Below are 21919 nucleotides of genomic sequence, written 5' to 3'. Positions count from 1 at the left end.
CAGAGCTGCGGCCTCTTTTCAGTGGAATTGAGCTGGAACCAGTTTAAACCAGTGGCAATATGCGTTAACTTCATTATCTTGATCGACATCCCAAAGACATTTTAAAATTCCGTGTATTTGGCTACAGCATGGCTTAACACCATTCCAAAACATACAGACTAAAGTTGTATAAAGACAGAGTAAATAGCAATGTTAAATTGTCTAACGTTAGTTTATATACAAAAGCGGCACAGCCAGTGATGTAACTTCACAAAGTAGCTAACATTAAACTAGCTAGCTAACTTTCTGGTGCTTCGTCAGGTTTGTTCAATCAGATATATTGAGTCTAAAAATATGCAAGAACGTTAGCAAATTACCAAAATGTTAATGCTTCTCTGAGTTTTCGTGGTGGCAAGTTCTGCACAATCCTTCATACCAACCACGTTTCACTTGGTTTCACTGCCCAAATCTAGACTGCATTTCTGGTAGAGTCTTCTGCCGAAGTTTGTCCGTCCGACCATCATAGACCTCTGGAGTCTAACTTGATTTCTCTAACTTACTAACAAATTAGCAAGTTAGCTCTGGGTAGCAAAATCAAAATTGTGCCGCCTTCACGCACCATTGATTATAATATCTACTCGAGGTTGAAGACAAAAGTGTGTTGAGAAAAACGCCTGATCTCTCCGATTTGATGGATCTCTCTGCCGAGAATTTAAACAGGTGATCTCCTTTGTATGGGCATAGATGGTAGCTTTTGTAGCGAACTTCAGGGTCTGTCAGAGCATCGGGCATGTGTGTGGTGGTCACATCACATGGTTAGGCCTACTGTTTGCAAATGTGAACTTGACAATATGTGCAATTAAAACAAATAAGCCAATGAAAATCATTTGAGAATTGTTGTACAACAGCTAAGCTCTTACAGATCAGACTAATTTATAAAACAAATAGTTCTGGATGAGCATTACATTGGTTCACTTAGAGAGCTCTCTGATGGATAAGCCTGAGTAAAAATATGAGATATATAAAATTGAGCAAGTCTTAGTATTGTATAAGCCTTTGCTGAGATCTCTTTTTTGTAAAATCAAAAAGGGACTAAACTGAGATGACTAGGAATGGAGAACGGTTCAAGCTTGTGAAGAGATCTCTTTTACAGAACTGATGGAGCCTAATCTGAAGATTTACCAAAACCATCTGAAATGAGAATTGCATGAGGTTTACAGAGAGCTCTGGTGGATCAGCCTGAGTAAAAATATGAGATGTATAAATTAGACAACACTGGTTATTATTTAAAATATTGATGAGGATTCCCATTTGTATATTAAAGGGAGTCTACATTGAGATAACTTAAACTCTTTTGCTCCAGAGACAAACCTGAGGGAGACAAATGCAATAATCTCATTTTTTATACTGTGATCTCATTATTGGTTCTAGGAGAAACAACTGAGAAAAGAGAGCTCTCATTTTAACATTTTCTTTCCTCTGGGCTAGCAGCACAATTTTATATCTATCCCCATTTACCACTAAACATAATACAACTCTTACAAAGTTTATCTGATCCCCACTATCCACAAAACACACATGGGGTTTGACATCAGGTCACATGACTGTCACATGACACTACATCAATATGGATGCCAGGGGCGTGGCATTGTTTGACAAACAGACACATGACTGTCACATGACTTTACATCCAATATGGCTGCCCAGTGGTTTGACACCAGTCACATGACTGTCACATGACTCACAAAACAATAACAATAACAAACAACACGTGGTGACAACCACATGGCTAATTCGGCATACAAATGAGGCGTGGTTATCACGTGATTTATGACGTTTCAGGGGCGGGGCTTATTTTTGACAGTTTGTTCATGATAATAACTACCAATGTTAGCAATGCTAACATGAAAACCTTGCTAACCATGCTAACTAGCTACAGTGGGTAGGAGTCATAGTTGATGAAAAGTGTTGACATAGTTTATGACAAGTTAAAAGTTGTTGATAGACAGCTAGTGAATGTATATAGTTTAAAAGTTTAAAAAGTTGAATGTAGATAGTTTAAAAGTTGTTGATAGACAGCTAGTTTAATAGATAGATAGTTTAATGATAGTTTAAAAGTAGACTGTTTAAAAAGTTGAATGTAAAAAGTTCAGTAGTTTAATGGGTTACATTGTTTAACAGTGGATTATTGTAGTGAGGGACTTTTATTTTGAAACAGTTTTGGGCAGGAAACAGTTGATTAGGATGTGTAGTCTTAATTGACCCAGATTGTATGCTTAAAGCCTGAGGGCTGCAGGTGGCCTGAACACCTGCCATAGGATTCAAATTGCTTAACGCCATATTATGTTGTCACAATTGGCAATGTTAAGTCTATGGGGATTTTAAAAAGTTTTTTTTCTTTAATAGTTTAAAAAGTATAAAAGTTTCAAAGTTGAAAAGTCATACCAACCCGATCTGTTTGAAGACCTACGTTACAAAGTTTGAATGAAGTTTCTAAGTTAAACTGTTCAAGAGAAATAGCGATGCGAGGAAAAAGTGGTAAAGCGGAATAATAATAATAAGAAGAAGAAGTTGCCTAGGAAGAACAGTACAGTGCATTTTCATGCACTGTAATAGAAAGAAGTTGCCTAGGAAGAACAGTACAGTGCATTTTCATGCACTGTAATTCTGAAATGTCCACACACCACCAGTAGCTTAAAATGAACACTAACCTAACCTAGGCAACTAGGCCATTGAATGATGACAGATGTTCGATCAATGCATATTTTCAGGTGGCCTACTCTAAACTCACTCATAATTCATAACTCACCAATTTTGTGTCTCGAGGATTATCACTATGTTAGACATTTCCATTTCATGTTGCAATAAGGTATTTGAATTTCATTTGCACTGTTCTACTACAATACCACAACAAGATGTAAGCGTAAACTTTTGTTTTGAACCGTCTCTCAGTAGTCTCGGGGGCAAGCGTGATTTCGGGCGTTATATTCCTGAGAGTGTTCGGAAAATAGGGCGATGTTTTCAGTTGTCTGCCTTATAGTATGACTATGAAGTTACTGCCTCTTTTCATATTCAGAGACAGCCGTGTCATACCCGTGGGAGTCCGCGTGGTTCTCTCTTAACCAGCTCTTATCACATAAATCTGAACAGCATGACAACATGTTGCATGTCTAACTGCGAAAAAGGTGGTCATGAGTGAAAAGTAGTACCAGACGACCTACAGTGGGCGCTGTGTGATGTCAGTGAGTTCTGGCATGCATAGTTAAACAAAGCCTGACATAAAGAGAGTGTGCTGTTGGAGCTCAGGTCGGCTGATAGACACTGATGTCAGTTTTGTTGTGCTGATATGAGACTCGGTGATGCCAGCAGAAATTAATAGAGTTCAGCAGTTGCAAGATCCCTGATGTCATTTGAATGTATCAGCATCCGCATGCACAGAGGTGGCTCGTGGTTTATTTCAGTTCTCAGGATGAATACTTTATTGCAAATAATGTTGTATCTATAATGTAAATATGAGCATTTAGACAGTCTGCCGTGCAACCTCTCAATGACCTTGTAATAATAGACTTCTGCCTTTTGGAGGGCCCACAGCGAGGCACCGAAATGAGCACTCAATCAAGGAATTAAGTGACAGATTTCAGATTTCACCCCTGTTGAAGGCTACACTCCCACCATATTGGAGCTTACAGATTACACACACACACACACACACACACACACACACACACATACACACACACACACACACACACACACACACACACACACACACACACACACACAGCCATTTGAATCAATAGGCTTATGGGATCTGACTTTTAAAAGTGCTAAACATCACTTGCTGGTACCAAAAAAAATGACGTTCTTTCATATGTGTAAATGTGGATTGTGCCGCAAGTGTACACTCAGTTTCCGAGAGCTTACTCTTTGGTCCACTCCTCTAAGCACAAATTCATGTATGAGTTTATTTCCAGACAGAAGCGTCTCGGCTTGATTTCCATCCAGCCAGGCCCCTCAGGGAGGAGTGGCATTTAAAATAGACGCAGCACTCTAACATGCAAGCCCCAGCCATAGCAAACACTCCACCTAAGCCAACCACCCTTTTCTGCCAGTGCCTTTGAGCTTTCAATCTGTGCAGTGGTTTCCATCGTCTCCGACTTCTGGTCTCATTGCATCCCACTCCCCGCAGTTTGGTGAAGTTATATAACCTTCCCAAATATGTGGTGATCTACCAAGCCTTTTGTTCACATATGATTATGAGGACAGTGCAGTCAACAGGGTGTTGTCTAAAGCAACAGAAAAAGGAGTCCCATTTCTGAAAAGGCACCATTTCTCTCTCTCTCTCTCTCTCTCTCTCTTTCTCTCTCTCTTCCTTTCAGAGAGAGTGCGCACAAGGATTGTTCGGCTCCCCACCTTAGGCAGGACACATAAAATAGCTTATGGATTTTTGCAACTTGACAGTTTTGCTGTGTTGGCACTGAAAGTTGTGTTCCCTCATACCAACCAGTGGTTTACGACCCCACAAACTGCCCAGACACATTTTGTTTCATCTGCACCATTGCCAGAAAAGTCAGCATTGGTGCACCAGGGCTGCTACTACTAAAGGAGTACTTTTGATTCTCTGATGGTTTTATAGAGACAGAAAACTTCATGCATGGGTTAGGTTTCTTATTTTCATCGCTGGGACCTCAAATTGGCTTATCATAAAAATGTATTTTTCATAATGGCACATATTGCCCATCACTGAAGAAATAAAACCAACATCAGTGCGTATGATATAATTCCCTGTTGAAATACTTGGTGTTGAAAGACGCCCATATCTATTTGTCTCTCCTACACAATTATCCACATGTAATCAGTTTGTTGATGTCTCTATTAGTTGTCAATGCTGTGCTGATAGGGTTATTCTTCATAACATTTATTTGAGTTCAGGATTGCTGAGTCATTTGAGAGCAGGTCGGTGACAGATCACAATGATGAAAAGAAGGAATTACCATGAGAGATGAGAGAGGGAGTCAACACACATATGAGAAGCAAATCACCACTCAAACTCTGCTGCTTCAGATATTTATGAAAGAAAATTTATTTGTGATTTATAAACAAAACACGTTACCAGTATTCATAAAATAATAAAAAAAGGAACACTATTTCACCATTACACTGATGATCCGGTGTACAAAAGGTTATTTGACATGTCTGCACTGTCAGATTCAACAGCTTTGTGCCATCTAGGCACTAGTCAACCGATGAACATTCACTACACACAAGCAGAATATTTAAACTGTTTTTTTTTGTGATTTTTCTCTTTTGATTCTTTTTTTACTGCATTTTTTTCTATTTTGTTTCAAAGGGGGAAAGGGACATATATCATAGGTGTATATATGAATCAGTTTCACGTTACAGTGTTTGGTTGATCATGATTTCAAAGCTTAACACGAAACGAAAGGATAGACCTATTTAATTCTCAAAAGAAAAGAAAATGTCAAATAAAATGGTTTTGGAGCATTACACTACATCATTACATATATCTAGAAGGTTAGATTAAGTTCACGTCAAAGGGATGAAACCAACATGACCTCAGTGTATTGAATGTTAGAATATTGGTATGTGTGTGTGTTTGGGTGAGGATGTGTGCTTGCGTGCACACGCGTGTATGTGCATGTGCATGCGAGCATGTGCGTCGGACTGTGTATGCGCCTGCAGTTGAAGTGGATAATATGCTTTTTAAATATATATACACATTTCAGTAGGAGACGTTACCCATCCCCCAATATTGTCATTTAATGCTTGAAAATAATGATGAAAAACATATCTATCTATATATATCTATATATAGTTTTTGTTTCATCTGCTTATAACATGCAAACAGCCACTTAGTGATCTGACGGCACACAACCACATCTGGAAAGAGTTGCGGAATGACCGTGTGCATGTGTGTGTACGCATGTGTGTTTGTGTGTATGAGTGTGTGTGTGTGTATGTGCTCATACTGTATGTGTGCATGTAGATGGGTATGTAGATTTGCATGTGTGTGTGTGTGTGTGTTTGCGCGCACACTGAGTGTGTGAGCATGTGGTGAGGATGCAGTCATAGCAGCACTTACATCACTCCCGTACCTCTACTGATTGGTGAGAGCTGAGTTGGAAACACAGACGAGAGAGGTGAGGGGAGTGGGCCGGACGAGGGGGTTAGGAAAAACAAGAACCTGATAGAAACTCTCACACATAAGACCTCACTCTCAAGATCTCTCACTCCCACACTGTTCTTACTGAGGAGCCTGAGGATCTGTAAACTGCCCTCTCATAACATCCTCTCCTTATCCACCCTAATCATCCCTTTTTCCCCACCCCTCTACTGCACATCCCTCCATCTTTCTCCATGTAGTCTGACAGACCGATACCTTGGATTGATTGCATGGAGCTCACGGTTTTATACCGGGATGCCTTTGATAGTCTATGCATAGCATATTGATCCCAGGGGAGTTACAGTGCTTTGGCTGGGCATGGTAAGAAGGGCCCGGTGTGGCTTGGAGGGAGTGTGCTTTTGTCCCCTGATAGAGATTCGAGGAGCTCAAAGGAGGATATCTTTGAGACTTTCCCATAACAGTGCTGAGGGTTCCTGTGAGTGGGTGACCGACTGTGCACCCACATCATAGTCATCACTATACTAGACATGCTAGGATTGATTACTTCTTTGTTTGTAATCTTTTTTTTTGTTGTTTTGCTTTGTTATTGTTGTTGTTGATGTTTTTGCCTCTTTCATTGTCTCAAGAGAAGACCAGAGGAGCACCGGCACGGCGAGGTGATTCTTTGAGAGGTTCCCTGAATGTGTCTATCAGAGGAAAGAACCAGAGAGAGAGATAGAGAGATAGAGAGAGAGAGAGAGAGAGAGAGGAAAGAGGAGAGGCTGACAGCGAGCGATATCTTACAAGCGCTGAAGAAGGCAAACGACAGGCGGCAGGGTGAAGGGACGGAGCCTTAAGAACAACTATCGAACATTCAGAACGGGAGGGTGGGGGTTTGGGTGGAGCGGAGCGGCACGGGGAGGAGAGGAAGCGACAAGCGACATTCCTGCCATATATTACAGACTTGCGGAAGAGGCCTTTGTGCCTCTGCACTGTGGCGGGTGTACAGTTGTACAGTATCAGGAGTTTGAGGTGTGTTGGTGTGAATGTGTGTTCCTCAACCCTGATACTCCAATATGTGTGTGTGTGTGTGTGTGTGTGTGTGTGTGTGTGTGTGTGTGTGACTGTGGAAATGCCTGTGTGTGTACAGGTCTTTTCGAGGTCTAGTGCATGTTCATATTAGGTTTTGATCTTCAATTACATCTGACTGTGTGTTTGTGTGTGTGTGTGTGTGTGTGTATACGTGCATATGTGTTTATGTGTATGCATTTGTTTGCGCATGTTATTCTCATATGCATGTGGGGGTTCAATTACAGGTGGGCCTTCTTGCAGCCTACAGTATACTCAGAAACCCCATACTGTCTTGCTGTGTTCTCCCTATGGACAGAGCTGTGGCTGTACTCCATACATAGCGGCCCGGGGCAGAGGCCGGCCTGTGGCACCATCTCTGAGAACAGAACAGACCAGACCAGACCAGTTCCCCCCTAAAATTCACTGGAACCCCAACTAGGTGCTACAATTTCACAGTTCTTTTTGAATAGTACACACACACCAGTGTGTCCAGTCTGGCAACGTGTTCTTATTTCTGTACCATTATTATATTATAGGACAGAAAAGTGGTGATTCCACATGGATTCATCAATTGTATGTCTGTGTGGATATCCTTCAGTCTCTTTGAGATGTATCAGTCTACATCCCCTTCAATTATTGGACAGGAAAATGGTTAGAGTAGAGTAAGACAGTGATGGCAACATGTGCTGTGCTAAGAAAGGAGGGTTCATATTTATGGCGAGAGCAAATTTGTAGCACGTCACCTCATCACTGTTTCTGCATTGTTTTTCAAACAACGAAATCTGGTTTCTTGAATATAACACAGGCTCGAATGGGCACCGACAATCAGAATGGCTTGGTACATGAAATTCAGTCATCTCCATTGGACAATCTGATCAGAATTGCATCAAGCAAATTCAGCTCTGTATTCAGATAAGCAAGTAGCAACTTCTTATGGGACTAATTTTAGGCTGTCTGTGGATCGGTTCATGTTGGTTTATTGAAAAGGAAGGGGTACAGAGAGAGTGTCTTTTCTCATCAGACTTGAAGAGCGAATCGTCATCCCTTTGGGAGGCCTTCCTCTTGGCGAGCTCTCCTCTCTGTAAAAGTTTAAATACATATTTGGTTGACTCTCTGTCTCTTTTTAGGACTCAAGTTGGTGTCTTGTATTTTTTATTATTTTTTTCATGTCGTTTTTTTGGCGTTGCCCCATTTTGCTCTCATCTACTCTTCTCCGTCATCCTTCCCTTTGTCTTTCTTGTCCTTCTTCTCCTTCTTCTTCTTTTTCTTCTTCTTGGACTCCTCCTTCTTGCCGAATGTAATGAAGTCGCCCTTGTCATCGCCGGTGCCCGCGTCCTGGCGGATGGAGATGATGGCGGGGGAGCCGGGGATGATGAAGGCCTCCGGGGGCAGCTCTCCCGGCTTCAGGGCCTGAGGAGGGATGTAGCCGGGGCCAGAGCCATAGCGGAAGTGCCAGCTGTTACTGTCGATCCCGGCACCAACAGGGGGAGACACCTCGCCTCCATCCCCATCTGACAGAGAGAGAGAGAGAGAGAAAGAGAGAGAGAGAGAGAAAGAGGGAGGGAGAGAGAGGGAGAGAAAGATAGAAAGAGGGAGAGAAAGAGGGAGAGGGAGAGAGAGGGAAAGAGAGAGAGATGGAGAGAGAGAGGGAGAGAAAAATATAAAGAGGGAGAGAGAGAGAGAGAGAATGATAGATGGAGAGGAGGGCAGGGGAGAGGAGGGGAATGAGAATCACAGCAAAGATGAAGGTGAGGAGAAGAGAGAAGGAGATAGAGAAATGAGAATGGGGAAACACAGAGAGATATCTTGTTACTAAAAAGCCAAATGAACATCACTTTTCACACAACATATACATACAACATATGGAGGGATGTATAGATATTTATCTCCAGCTATTTTTTTCTCATCATCTGCCTCATCTCCCATAAGCAGTGCCCATCTGTGGAGACAGCTGCAAAGCACCAAGATCAACCTCCACAGGAGCTGGAGGCTTCTCTCTCTCTCTCTCTCTCTCTCTCTCTTTCTCTCTCTCTCTCACACACAGACAGACACACACACACACACACACACACACACACACACACACACACACACAAACACACACACACACACACACAAGAGTGAGAGCTGGAGGGAGAAGGGCTTGAGTTAGACACAGCAAGACTTCTGGGAACAAACAAGGTCACACCAGAAAAGGCACAACCTGCTGTTTTCTTTCTCTCTTTTTTATTTGTATATTTTTGGAGGGGAGTGGGGCAGTGGAGGTTGCCCTAAATTAGGAATGTTGCAAACGTTGACTGGGACAGTAAAAGTCATCCATGAACCTCATCCTCCTGATGAAGCCTTTTATATTCACACAGCGGGGGTCCTGCCTCTGTGTCGAAAGCATTCATTGACGTTTCTGAAGGGGGGACAGAAAGAAAAAGGGAGGGAGAGAACGAAAGACAGAGTGAGAGTGGAACAGCGAGAGAGACAGAGAGAGGAGAGAGAGAGAGAGAGAGAGAGAGAAGAGAACAATCTTGTGTACTTTGTTCTCTACAGAGACACAGAGACACTTCTCTGAACTCCCACCAGTTTGCCTGTTTCTCTGCTTTGACCTACTTTCCGCCCAGTGTTTTATTTAGATCCAACTCTGGTCCTGTGAAAATATTCTGTTTGTGTTTTTCTCCCTGTCTGTAGGTTAATACTGCTAGCTGGCTTTCACATGTTCACTACCTAAATGGGACTAAACAACCCTGCTTGTGGTGGAGGTGGGTAGGTGGGGGGTGGGGGTACGAGACTAGCAACGGTTGCATGCATGGATTTTCTTGTGAGTGAGATTATTTCCTGCCAGCCTCTGCATTATCTCCAAAGTGGTTCTGCTGGCAAGCACGTCAAACTAGTTTAAAAGAGTGCTTAGAGTTTTAGTTGGGAACAGTATGAAAAATGGTCCAGACACTGGACAAACTTTGGCCATCAAAACCTACAAAAACCCTATTGATTATGAGTATAAATAAATAAATAATGATTCCATCTGATTAGAACGGTTTCTATTTAACACCACTGGTGCTTATTGACCCAGATGTTTTGAAGATGTTTGGTCATTAAAAAGTCGCCGTGGCACTCATTTGCATCTTATAAGAATGCCATTGTTTCCGAGAATGGTCATGTAGCCTTGGGCAGTTCACCCAAAATATGCCAAGTCCTGTTAGTTTTACAATGTCCTACAGAAATGTTTATGATGGTACTTTTGGGTTCGAAATTAGCCCAACTAACAATTGGGCAGTCATCTGTTTGTGAATGTGCCTATATATATATATATATATATATATATATATATATATATATATATATATATATATATATATGTGTGTGTGTGTGTGTGTGTGTGTGTGTGTAACTAAAAAATATGTCTCACTTTCCTCTAGTGGTAAGGTATTTTTGGCGACTGTAGAGCTCCCTCTAGAGTCATAATATATTTATATTTTACTCTGCTGTTGTAAATAGCAAACTTCTCGTGACTTATCTCCTCTGTACACAACGACAGTGCTTTTGTTGTGGAGGTAAAGGATTAACAACAGGTAAAAACTATCTCCAAAGAGCTATACTGACAAGGTAATGTTTCACGATTCTTTATGAGATTTGGCGGGCCGCCGTTCTTGGAAGTTGGTTTTCTCGGTAGGGACTTACTAGGTCTATGCTGTATAGCTTTGCTACTGTAGGTGTGAGAGAGAGAGAGAGAGAGAGAGAGAGAGAGAGAGAGAGAGAGAGAGAGAGAGAGAGAGGCCTGATCCTGATGACCGTCCTCATAATTCTCATATCAGTTTGTTGTGTATGAACTCTTGTGACCCATTGGTTGCAAAATGAAAGCTTTTACTGGAACAGACAGCCACAGCTAGAGCCACACACACACACATACACACATGCACACACACAGAAACACACACACACACACACACACACACACACACACACACACAGAGAGAGATGCCCATATACACACAGAGGCACTTCGCACACACAAAGAGGCACTTTGCGCAATCCCTGGGGCTGGCTGGATCTAATTTGACTGGAAAGGTCAGATATTGTGGCATAAAGCAATAAGGTCTAGTCTGTGCTGGGACAAAATGAAAACAGTGTCCCAGGCGATGGAGTGTCGCAGAGGAGACCCATGTGTGCCCGACTTTAGTCATTCCTCACTTCATTTCCCACTTTCCCGCAGTGATTATGATAATGGCAGGGCTTTCTGAGCTAGTGAGAGAGAGGGGGAGAGAGAGAAGGAGAGAGTGAGAGGAAGAGATTGAGGGAGGCAAAGACAGAGAGAGAGAGACAGACAGAGTGAGAGAGAGAGACAGTTGGCAAGGGTTCCATTTGTATTGCATGATAAAGTTGAATGTGATTTGCAAGGGAAGGAGTTTTCATAGCAGCTTCAGATGAATGGACCTCCGGAGGCATTCTTAGGCAGGGGTGTGTGTGTGTGTGTGTGTGTACATGAATATGAATATGTGTAATTTTGCGCCTGTGTGTGCATGTAAGTATATGCGCTGTGCTGGAAGTTGCGTGTGGGAATAAGTCAGCTGTGAAGACTTCCTCTCCACTCTGGGTCACCACTGGGCAGGCCAGATGAGACAGGGGTAAATGACCCAGAGTCCAGCGCCAGCTACAAACTCACACTCACATCAGCTCCCTCCGCCACTGACCCAAGAGGAGAGAGGTTTTATGGGGAAGGTTTCACAACTTTTATTCATACATTTATTCCTTTGTTCAGTCATTTATAGTGTAATGTGTATTAGTATTTCTGCATAGATTAAGCATATTCATGCATTGTGTAGGATATATACAGTAAACAGTGTGGAAAATGCACTGGTCAGATGAATCTAAAGATTTAAAGCACACTAACATATGTGCAAAATGTGGAAGGATAGCTATGCACATTTCAAATATTGGCCATGTTTTGTGGTTCAATGAACTATTCAATTATTGCAATTATCTCTCTCTATCTCTGTTGTTTAGAGTCTTTTCTTTACAACAACATACGAATGCATTGCTACACTGCTCTGTGAAAAGTACATACTGCCCTTGTTCACATAAAGACACTTGCATACACACATATCAGCAGCACAAGCTGCTCAGCTCTGCGGATGCTCGGTGATGGAGGTGAGGGTATCCAGGTTACCATGGTAGCCTCCTGTCTGTAGGTTTTCCCTAAGTGTTGCCAGCCCCATTTCGAGTCCTACATTCTGACTTTTCTTTCTTTATATAAACCTGTGCCACTCAGTGACCTACAATTCCTGTGCTGTATGTCCCTTGGGAGAGGCGTGTGTGTGTGTGTGTGTGTGTGTGTGTGTGTGTGTGTGTGTGTGTGTGTGAATGAAAAACACCTGCATATGCACCTTGACTGCAGTCTTAAACCAGAGTGCTTCTGGGTAAGTGATTATAGATATTAAACAATTGGGAGTGAATGTAATAAAAAGAGGATGGGCAACTTCATGGTTCAGCTCCCTTGTCTACCTTTCCCCCTTCACTTCCTCCCAACCTTTCTCCCTCTCTCACTGTCTGTCTTTCTCTGCTCTTCCTATCCTCCCCCTCCATTGCTCTATCACTTTCATTCTTCCATACCTCGTATAAATGGTTACCATGGAAACTGCCTCCTCTGGTTCAGCTCGCCAACTCTGTGCTGATAGCGGATAGTACCGCTGCAGCAATCTTTCTCTCGCTCTCTCCCCGCGCCCCCCTTCTCTGACTTAAACGGTGTTGCCTAGCAACAAAACACACAGTGTTCCCTGGCAACAAGACCACCTCGGGGCCCTGCCAATCCTGACGATCCCTTTTTTGGTCTCCAACCCCCAACATCCCCGCGACTCTTGTCTCTTCCCACGCGCTTTTCTCCCATCGTTCCACATCCCTCAAATCGCTGGCAGACTGTGGCAGACTGTTAATCTCCGCCGGTGAAAATTATGTCTCATTTCAGTCTCGGTTTGCGGCATATTTTGCTCCTTTGTCTCAACGGTCCACTGTGAACCCGCCGTCTCTTTCCCATTTGATCTATTTACCTTTTCTACCTTCCAGGAAACCAGCAGTAGGGAGAATCTTCACGAGACCCTAAATTAAACCCACAGTTCAAGTGCACTTCCTCTCTATGCAGTATATCACTTCTAAATGCTCTCTTATTCTCACCCTAGTACCACACCCTAATCCAAACCACAGAGCTAATTGAAATGACACTCCAAATGTGCATTAATCCCCACTGTTTTCAATGCCTCATATAACCCTGCTTTCTTAGTATTGGAGGATGTGTTAGAGCTAGACCTTGGTCTGTGATGCCTTCAGAGGTCTTTTGTGAACAGAGAAGTGCATCTGTGTGCATAACTGCAATGGATTTTCTCTCAAACCAGAGTGGAAGATTTTCATCTGCGCCCAAACCCTCTGCAAGTAGGTACCTGGAGATCGATAGATCCTCCTATCTCTCTGTGCCATTACCTCTTACTGTGAACCACTCCTCTCTCTCTCTCTCTCTCTCTCTCTCTCTCTCTCTCTCTCTCTCTCTCTGCTTCTCGCTTTCTCTCCCTTTCCGTCTTCCTCTATTTCACTCTCTCTGACCCAGTCCCCCATCCCTCGATCAGACTGTCAACGTGACGCTCATCCACCACCCAAGAGACGCACAACTTTATTTGACTTCCTCTAATGGGATGGGAAATCAATTGCTGCCCCATCAAAGTCTGATCTCTGATGAGAGTGGCTTGGCATACACTGGCATAACCATAGCAGTCCCCTCTCTCTCTTTTTCTCTCTCTCTCTATCTCTATGGCATCAGTATAATGTTTTTTATCTCACCCTTTTCTTCTATCCTTTTCTATTCTTTCCTTTCAGCTCTCTACCTTACTCCCCTCTAATTCTTTCACTGGTTCTTCTTAAGTCCAAAAAGAAATCATTTCTAGTGTACGGGGCCAATTACATCACCTTAATTAAATGAGCATGTTGAAGTTGATTAAAATGTCTGTGTGTGACCTCTCCCCTGGCCACTCTCAGAGCTGGTCAAAGTCAAGCTACAATACTTCTGAGCCGGTGACTCTCTTAACACAGGCAGTGACCCTTATGATGAGGCCAAAACACCTCAATAAATACTTTCTGTGACACGGGGCCCACACTGATTCACTGAAATCAACGGGCACATCACTGTGTCTGAAGTAACGGAATAGAGGTGAGAACATCACAGCCACCTGACATAAGGTCAATGAAATTGAACCAATCATGGTGTGTCAAAAGCCTAAAAGACATAGATGGCCAATTGAAAGGCCAAATCTGCTGACTGATCTACAAAGAACCAGTGAATAACATAACTAAAAAAATGGCAGGTTTAACTCTTCCTGTTTATATATTGTGTCCACTTGAACATTACGGTTGTATTCTTGGAGTCAGATACATTTTCATTTCACACCTACACCGTCACAGATGGCTCATCAGCCACAGAAATGGCAAATATGGCTTTCTAGACAGCTAGACTGTTTTTCTGCTCTAGTCAAGCTGCTGCTTGCTCACTCCCAGCTGCTGCTGTGGCCTTTAATGTCACCAGGAAGTGTAGCCCTGCCTCTGTGATTTCTCCACCGTCCTCGGAGGCCTCAGCTGGGCCACAGAGTGTGTCAGTGAGCCCCCCTGACAGGAGAGAGAGAGCGAGAGAGACTCCCACACAGACTCACATTTATGCTTATGGTTACATTTAGACACATGCACACACACACACACACACACACACACACACACAGATGTACACAAACATTCTGCACACAGACACAAACACCCATAAAGTAAATTATGATCTCTCTCTCTCTCTCTCTCACACACACACACACACACACACACACACACACACACACACACACACACACACACACACACACACACACACACACACACACAAACAAACTGACTCATTCATGTCTGGTCAGGCAGAATTACTCCAGCTTGACCTGGTTTACTATGGGGTGCCTGGTTGGAGTCTGAATGGATTCAGGTTTGCATTTGTCAACACGTTGCTGCTACTAAAACCCAGTCTATTGGACAGGACAAGCCAGGCCAGGCACCACTTTGGGTTCATCCCCTCACAAGAAGTGCAGTGGAGCTTCATAATATTGTTGTGTTAGTCTACATATATGCATCCAACCCTTTGTCACAGACGTCATCTTAACATTTCATGTGAAAACATGTAGTCAAAAGGTGCAGTGTTATTGTAAGTTCCACAGAGTGCAAAGACTCACTAATGTTTCATGTTGACAGGACATGACAAAATCTTGGGTTCCTCCTTCACTGTAAAGTGATTTGGGTGTCTTGATAAAGTGCTATATAAATGCAAGGTGCTGTTGTTGATGTTGTTTTATATTGTTTAGCAGATGTTGGACTGATTGTAAATGCAGTGTGTGTAATGCAGTGTGTGTGGACGTCCTAGCACACTGTCCCACCTGCAGCACTGGAGACTGTTGGCCAGTTCTGCACCAGCATCCCCTGGGCTCCCTGGATCACTGAAGCCTCCTCCATTTGAACCGAGCTGCAACAGAGAGCAAACACCGGGTCAACCAAAGACCACAGGCAATTATACTTTAATAAATACTGACATGGAGTGTGGTAAGAAATATGTCTGTGAAGTGAATAATGATTAATATTACAGATCCCTTGTTTGAATTATTCACCATTTTTTATCTTCAAATGAGGTGAAAGATGTTCTTAATAAATCTTGGCACTGTTGCAGTAAGTCATAATATATTAATATAATAAATATATAAATCATCAAAATGGGTGGATAGAGTGAAGTATTAATACTGTAACTTAAAGTCATCGCAAACACGAAGGCATTCAATGTTCTGATAATTCCAATAAAAATGTTCAGCCCGGTTTGATTTTTTAACTGTATGGTTTATCAGATGCAGGATAAACTACCTTTCAGAACTCACAGAAAAGAAACATATACACACTCACAGACACAGACACACACTCATACATAAGTTCACACACATCTCTAATTATCCAATGATTCCCTTAAGGTGATTATCCAGGTTTTAATCAGTTTATTTTTGGAAAACCTAGAGGCACTGAAGTGAATTTCATACGTGTCTAAACAGCATTTACTGATATACTGTCTGGCTAGCTAGCTAGATTCACAGGAACACCGTGTACCGTGTGTGAGTGTGTGTGTGTGCGTATGTGCGTAGTTTGTGTGCGTGAGTGCATGCATGCGTGTGTGTGAATGTGTGCGTGCAAGCGTGTGTGTGTGTGTGTGTGTGTGTGTGTGTTGCTGGCTATGCTGAGGTGCATATCAGGACGGTGTGAGCTGATGTCACCGGTGTCACCAGACAAACTGGCACACCGGCCTTCTAGAGTTGTAAAGAAAAACCCATGTTGTAGACTAGAAAATAAAAAAAACAAAGATTAAGATGGGCAAAAGAACACAGACAACAGGGGTAGATTGAAAAACGTGGCGTGGACAGACAGAATTAAGATGTACAGATCACAAAGAACCACGTGCATGACACGCCAACCAAATGGGGCAGGAGTGTTGGTGAAGGAAATGTGCATGCATGGTGAAGGAAATGTGTTGGAGGTACTGTAGTCTGGGGGTACTTTGGTGGCAGTACAATTGAACATTTGTACAGGATAAAAGGAATCTTGAAGAAAAAAGGCTATCACTCCAGTTATGCCACACAATGTGGATGGTACTTCACTGAAATGTCCTCCAAAAAGAGAACAGTGACCCAAAGTACTGCCCCAAACTATGCAAGATTCATGTTGGGAAGAAGCAGTCAGCTAAGCTAGTATTCTGTCTATTATGGAGTGGAATGGACATTTCTAAGTGACTCCAAACTTTTGAAAGGCAGTGAGAAATAGAATGAGAAGGATATGGATTGAAAGAACAGAGTGGAAAAAAAACAGAGGACGATTAGCATTCCAGAACACAGAGAACTGAACATGGCTTAAATCTCACAAAGACATCCTCTGTGAAGAGCTCTGCAGGGCTGCTTGGCCATATTTGGATATTTAGTCATTGGCCAACATCTGCTGGTTGTGTCTGCTGCTAATGTCTTGCACATGCTGCAGAAAAATTTGCTTCAAGTACTAAAGGAGGGAATTGAGGTCATGTTATGTCGCAACATTGTGTTTTCGCACAGCACGGGGTTTCACAACTCCGACACCAAACAACTGAAATGGACAAGGTGGCCAAAAACAGGATCGTGAGATGAGATGTTTGTGGGAAGGATTACTTGATTACTTCCATGTGATAGCTTGTTGCATGACCTGTTCAGTTGGAAGTGTTTCTGCTCATCATCTCATTTGAGCAGGATTAAATGTGAGAAACTTACAGTACCCCCTTCTCTCATTCTTATCTCTGCCTGTCTCTCTCTCTCTCCCTCTATCCCTTTCTCTATCCTCCTTTCCTCTTCTCATTCTTCTCTCTCTCTCTTCTCATCCTTCTCTCTCTCTCTCACGCACACACACATTCTATATCTGTGTACTGTATAAGCATAATGGGTGCACTGCATGTTCTGTAAGCGTCAAACAGCAGCGAGTTTAGAGGGGCCTCTGCAATGCAGCAGAGGGTGTGTCCATCCAACTAAAGCTCAAAATCTGTCTCCCTCAGACACTCAATGCATGGATGTGTATGCCTTTCTCTATGTGTGTGTGTGTGTATGCCTCTCTCTCTCTCTCTCTCTCTCTCTCTCTCTCTCTCTCTCTCTCTCTGTGTGTGAGAGTGTGTGTCACATAGCATAGCAGATAACTCTGGAATGGATGTGGCCTGTTCTGGTTCTGCTTCAGTCAATCTTTCTCTTTCTTCCTTTCCTCCCTCCGTTTCTCTCTCTCTCTCTCTCTCTCTCTCTCTCTCACTCTCTCTCTCTCTCTCTCCCTCACATCGCTCTCTTTCTCTCTCTCTGTCCATGTCTGTTCATGATATGTTCACAGCAAGAGGGGCAAAACTGCCTTGTAAAGAGCATATTTATGTGTGACATTTCACAATATGGTGCATTCAAAAAGGTATGAACTGGTAAATACTACAGCAGTGGTAGTTTACAAAAGTTCAGTGTATGTGAGTGAGTGAGTGAGAGAGAGAGAGATTACCATTCTGGTGTGGTAGGCCACTGTCAAGCCAGTTCCCGACAGGGTCAGTGGTGGGGGAACATGAATAATGCATAGTCTACACAGCTGTCTCTTAAGGCCGGCCTTCACAGCATCTGAGGACAGTACGGCTTCGGCCCTGGCATGGCTCAGGTCTGTCTCAGAGTCAACTACATACACATACTGCCACTCACCAGCTGCAAGCAATGAACGATAACAGCTGCTGACAATGGGATCGATCTCAGCTTTTATGTTCGTAGTATCATCTACATCATTTAGTCTAATCAAAGTCTAAAACATCACTATAATCAAAAACAAAAAAAGTATTTAAATTATCCGATGTCCAATTTATTCAACTCTGCACTGAGACGGCAGGGGTTAAATGCTGTACTTAAAAGCTCTGCCCTTTTCCTGCATTACCATACCTGTATATCTAATGATGAGTGCATACTGGTGCATTTCTAGGGTAACACAAAGTTTCTGATGCTAAGAGTGTTATTTGAGTATGAGAGTATGAAGGACTGCTGAGAGCAAGGCAGGGGGGTCTGCATGACTGAAAATGTGTCTCTCTATGGGGAGTGCTGATCCAAAATGTCCTCCTTTATATCTGCTAACGCCCTCTCCAAATACATAGACATCACACACACACACACACACACACACACACACACACACACACACACACACACACACACACACACACACACACACACAAACACAAACACAAACACAAACACAAACACACACACACACACACACACACACACACACAAATACACACCACACAGTTTCACCCAAAACTAGCCCCAGGGTTGATGCCCAAATCGCAGTCAACTGGATGAAGCAGTGAAACAGACAGTGACCTGCCTCTTGGTCAAACTGAGCGTGCGTGCATGCGTGCGTGCATGTGTGTGTGTGTGTGTGCATTCCCATGTACAAAACTACAATATTAAACTCAGAGTTGGTGAAGAGACAGAAAGAGAGAATGGCCATCACTGATATTCAGACAGGAGTAGTGTTTGAGAAAGTGTCATCTCTTTTGGCGTAGCGTTGATGTGCCTTACTTGTGAATGGTGGGATTGTTTTCTGCATTGTGTATGGCACAATAGGTTAGTGGTTGTACAAAATGGGACTGTTGATATGTAGGTCAGCAGGTGTTCAGATTGGTGATGTGGATTCAGTCGTAAAACGTATGTTTGTGTTTGTGTTCTGTCTGGTTCTGTGATTTGTAATGTGTATTCGCAGTCACCTGCATCTGTCGTTTAGATGGTTTGTTTGTGTTTGTTTGGGTGTCTGTGTGTGTGTGTGTGTATGTGGGTGTGTGTAATACAATTACTGTAATATGGAAATATTATCTTAGTAATATGTAATGTGTGTTGTGATATGTAATGTCACGAGTAATGTGAGTTTTGATAATGTTTCATGAGTGTGTGTATTGGCATGTCTGTGTGTATGTATGTGTGTGTGTGTGTGTAAGTGTGTGTGCATGGGTTAGAGTGTAGCTGTGAAAGCTCCCCGTCGTTTCATCAGCTCACTTGTCCTTCATGCTTTGTGCTGAAGGTCTGCGTATCTGGGGGGACTGGCACTCCGAATGCCGATGACCTATATCTCCCAGATCACACACTGCAGTGAGCCAAGCTGCCGGCTAACCACCATTATAACACTGCCCCGGCTTCCATTTCCCTCTCCATCTCTCTCTCTCTCTCTCACTCCCTCTTTTATCTCTTCCTCTCTCCATTTCTCCCTGTCTGCCTCTATATTTCATTCTCTTTTTCTCTGCATTTCTCTCTGTCTGTCTCTCTCTATTTGTGTCCATGCATGTTCATATCTCTATGCCACGGAATGAGTCTTCTCTCTACGCCTGTATGAGGATTTGTGTATGTATATTATAGATATGTGTATGCAAAAGAGTGTGCTTACACCCATTTGCTGTTTTTTGTGCATTCTGTTGATGTGTGTGTGAGAGAGAGAAAATGAGAGAGAGAGAGAGAGAGAGAGAGAGAGAGAATGTGTGTGCTGTGTACGTGTGTTTGTGTATGCAGAGACATGCATCCATATGTGTTTGTTTGTCTAAGCCCCAGTAGCCATGCGTGGGCTGATGTGGTGGTCAGACAGATGCTGTGGTGGAGCTACCGGTGGTCAGGGAGGCTGGAGCAGACCTGGCCCTGAGCTGGCTGAGATATGGCCCTGAGCTGGCTGATATTTGGCCCTTCACTGCAAAAACTAAAATCTAACCAAGTGTTATTAATCTTCTATCAAGATCAAATAATCTAAACAAATCTATTTGGTATTGATTTTAGTATGAAGAGACTTACCTAGCACTCTCTCAAAAGATAATTTTGACTTATTTTAAGGAGTCTTATCGAGATAAATTTACTCAACGCACTGGCAGACAAATTTGCTTGTTTTAAGGACAAACAACGTGTGTGCATCTGTCTTAAACTACTGCAATGAAAATACAAATGTGTGGTGGAGCGGGGAATAGAAGTTTGCTCCATGTGACGCACTGTAGAAGTAGACAGGAAAGGCTATTTGGACACAAAGGAAACAGTGAATTGAATGAGACTGTACAACTATCCTAAGTGCATTCCGATTGTGTCCTGCTTTAGGGTACTTACATGTGCCCATCTAAATGTAGGACAGGTTCTGTGGACAGGCACTTTTGTTAACTGCAAGAGGAATGTTAGGAGCAAAATGTAATTCTGAGAGGGGTGTGTGTGTGTGTGTGGGGGGGCTGAAAATGCTTACCTTGCCACTCCAGCCCTCAAAGACGCAGAATATCGCCAGTCAGCATTTGGTCCCTTAGACTGGAAAGAGACAGAGTGAGAGACACGGATAGAGAGACAGAGAGACAGAAAGAAAGGATGGAGAGAAGAGGGAAAGAACACACAGCAGCCTTGGTTAGATCTCTGTGCAGAGGAACCTTATGAAATAGTCATGGCCCTGTCGCTGGCCTGCGTTGTGATTTAAAGTCTGTCACTGAGACTCGGAAGAGACTGAAAATGTCAATGGTCACGAACCCTTGAACACTCTCTGGAATCAGAACTATTTAGATGGAGCACAGCTGGTCGGTGAGAGAAAAGTGTGTAGAACTGTGTGGTTAATAGGGTGTGTGTGTGTGTGTGTGTGTGTGTGTGTGTGTGTGTGTGTCTAACACCATAAATCTGCTGGAGTTGAGAGCTGCGTGCTGCAAGCCCATGAGCTCATAGAGAAGCCAGAGGCTGCCCAGCTAAATTACTGCCACATCAGTCACACAACAGATGGGCTTCTGGGTAATCAAATCAGCAAGAGCCCTCTCCAAGGCCACCACAACCACTCCGCTCCCACCCCATCCCACCCCAAAGCCAGCCTGTGGTTAGGGGCTGCAGACAGACACTGACCCATATAGAAAGACATAAGACACCCTCTGGAAGAGGATGCATTTACAAGATGGCTTCCCATTTCATTTTTGGCCACTAATTGCAGGTAGATGAATTGAAAGGGACAGGAAAAACTCTTCAGTCATACACATGTACACAGAAAGAAGGAGAAGAGAAGAGAGAGAGCGAGAAAGAGAGAATGCCTGCCCTTTGTACCTCATGAATTTATAATCACCACTAAAAAAAGATGACATCATCTCAAGAAAACAGACAATGCCTTGTAACTGGACACCCTCTTCCCCCATGC

General features: G+C 43.1%; 1 protein-coding gene across 7 annotated transcripts in view; it reads right to left on the bottom strand.

Annotated features, from left to right (window-relative positions):
* Positions 1–5038: 5038 nt before the first annotated feature.
* The window catches only part of LOC125287115 (protocadherin alpha-C2-like), a 68616-nt gene continuing 51735 nt past the window's right edge, over positions 5039–21919 (bottom strand). For 4 of the 7 annotated variants that reach the window (XM_048232666.1, XM_048232675.1, XM_048232658.1 and 1 more), the window contains exons 2-4: positions 21002–21060; positions 15610–15695; positions 5039–8685 (exon numbers count right to left, since the gene is read on the bottom strand). In XM_048232666.1, the coding sequence (XP_048088623.1) occupies positions 8378–8685; positions 15610–15695; positions 21002–21060 (453 nt within the window). In that variant the 3' untranslated portion in view covers positions 5039–8377. Of the gene's footprint in view, positions 8686–9498; positions 9576–15609; positions 15696–21001; positions 21061–21919 lie in introns of all 7 variants that reach the window. The other 3 variants (XM_048232649.1, XM_048232693.1, XM_048232684.1) reach the window with 3 other exon arrangements.

The sequence above is a fragment of the Alosa alosa genome, chromosome 2 (assembly GCF_017589495.1).
Source record: "Alosa alosa isolate M-15738 ecotype Scorff River chromosome 2, AALO_Geno_1.1, whole genome shotgun sequence".
In the NCBI taxonomy this organism is placed as follows: Eukaryota; Metazoa; Chordata; class Actinopteri; order Clupeiformes; family Clupeidae; genus Alosa; species Alosa alosa.
This window is presented reverse-complemented; position numbering and strand designations above follow the sequence as displayed.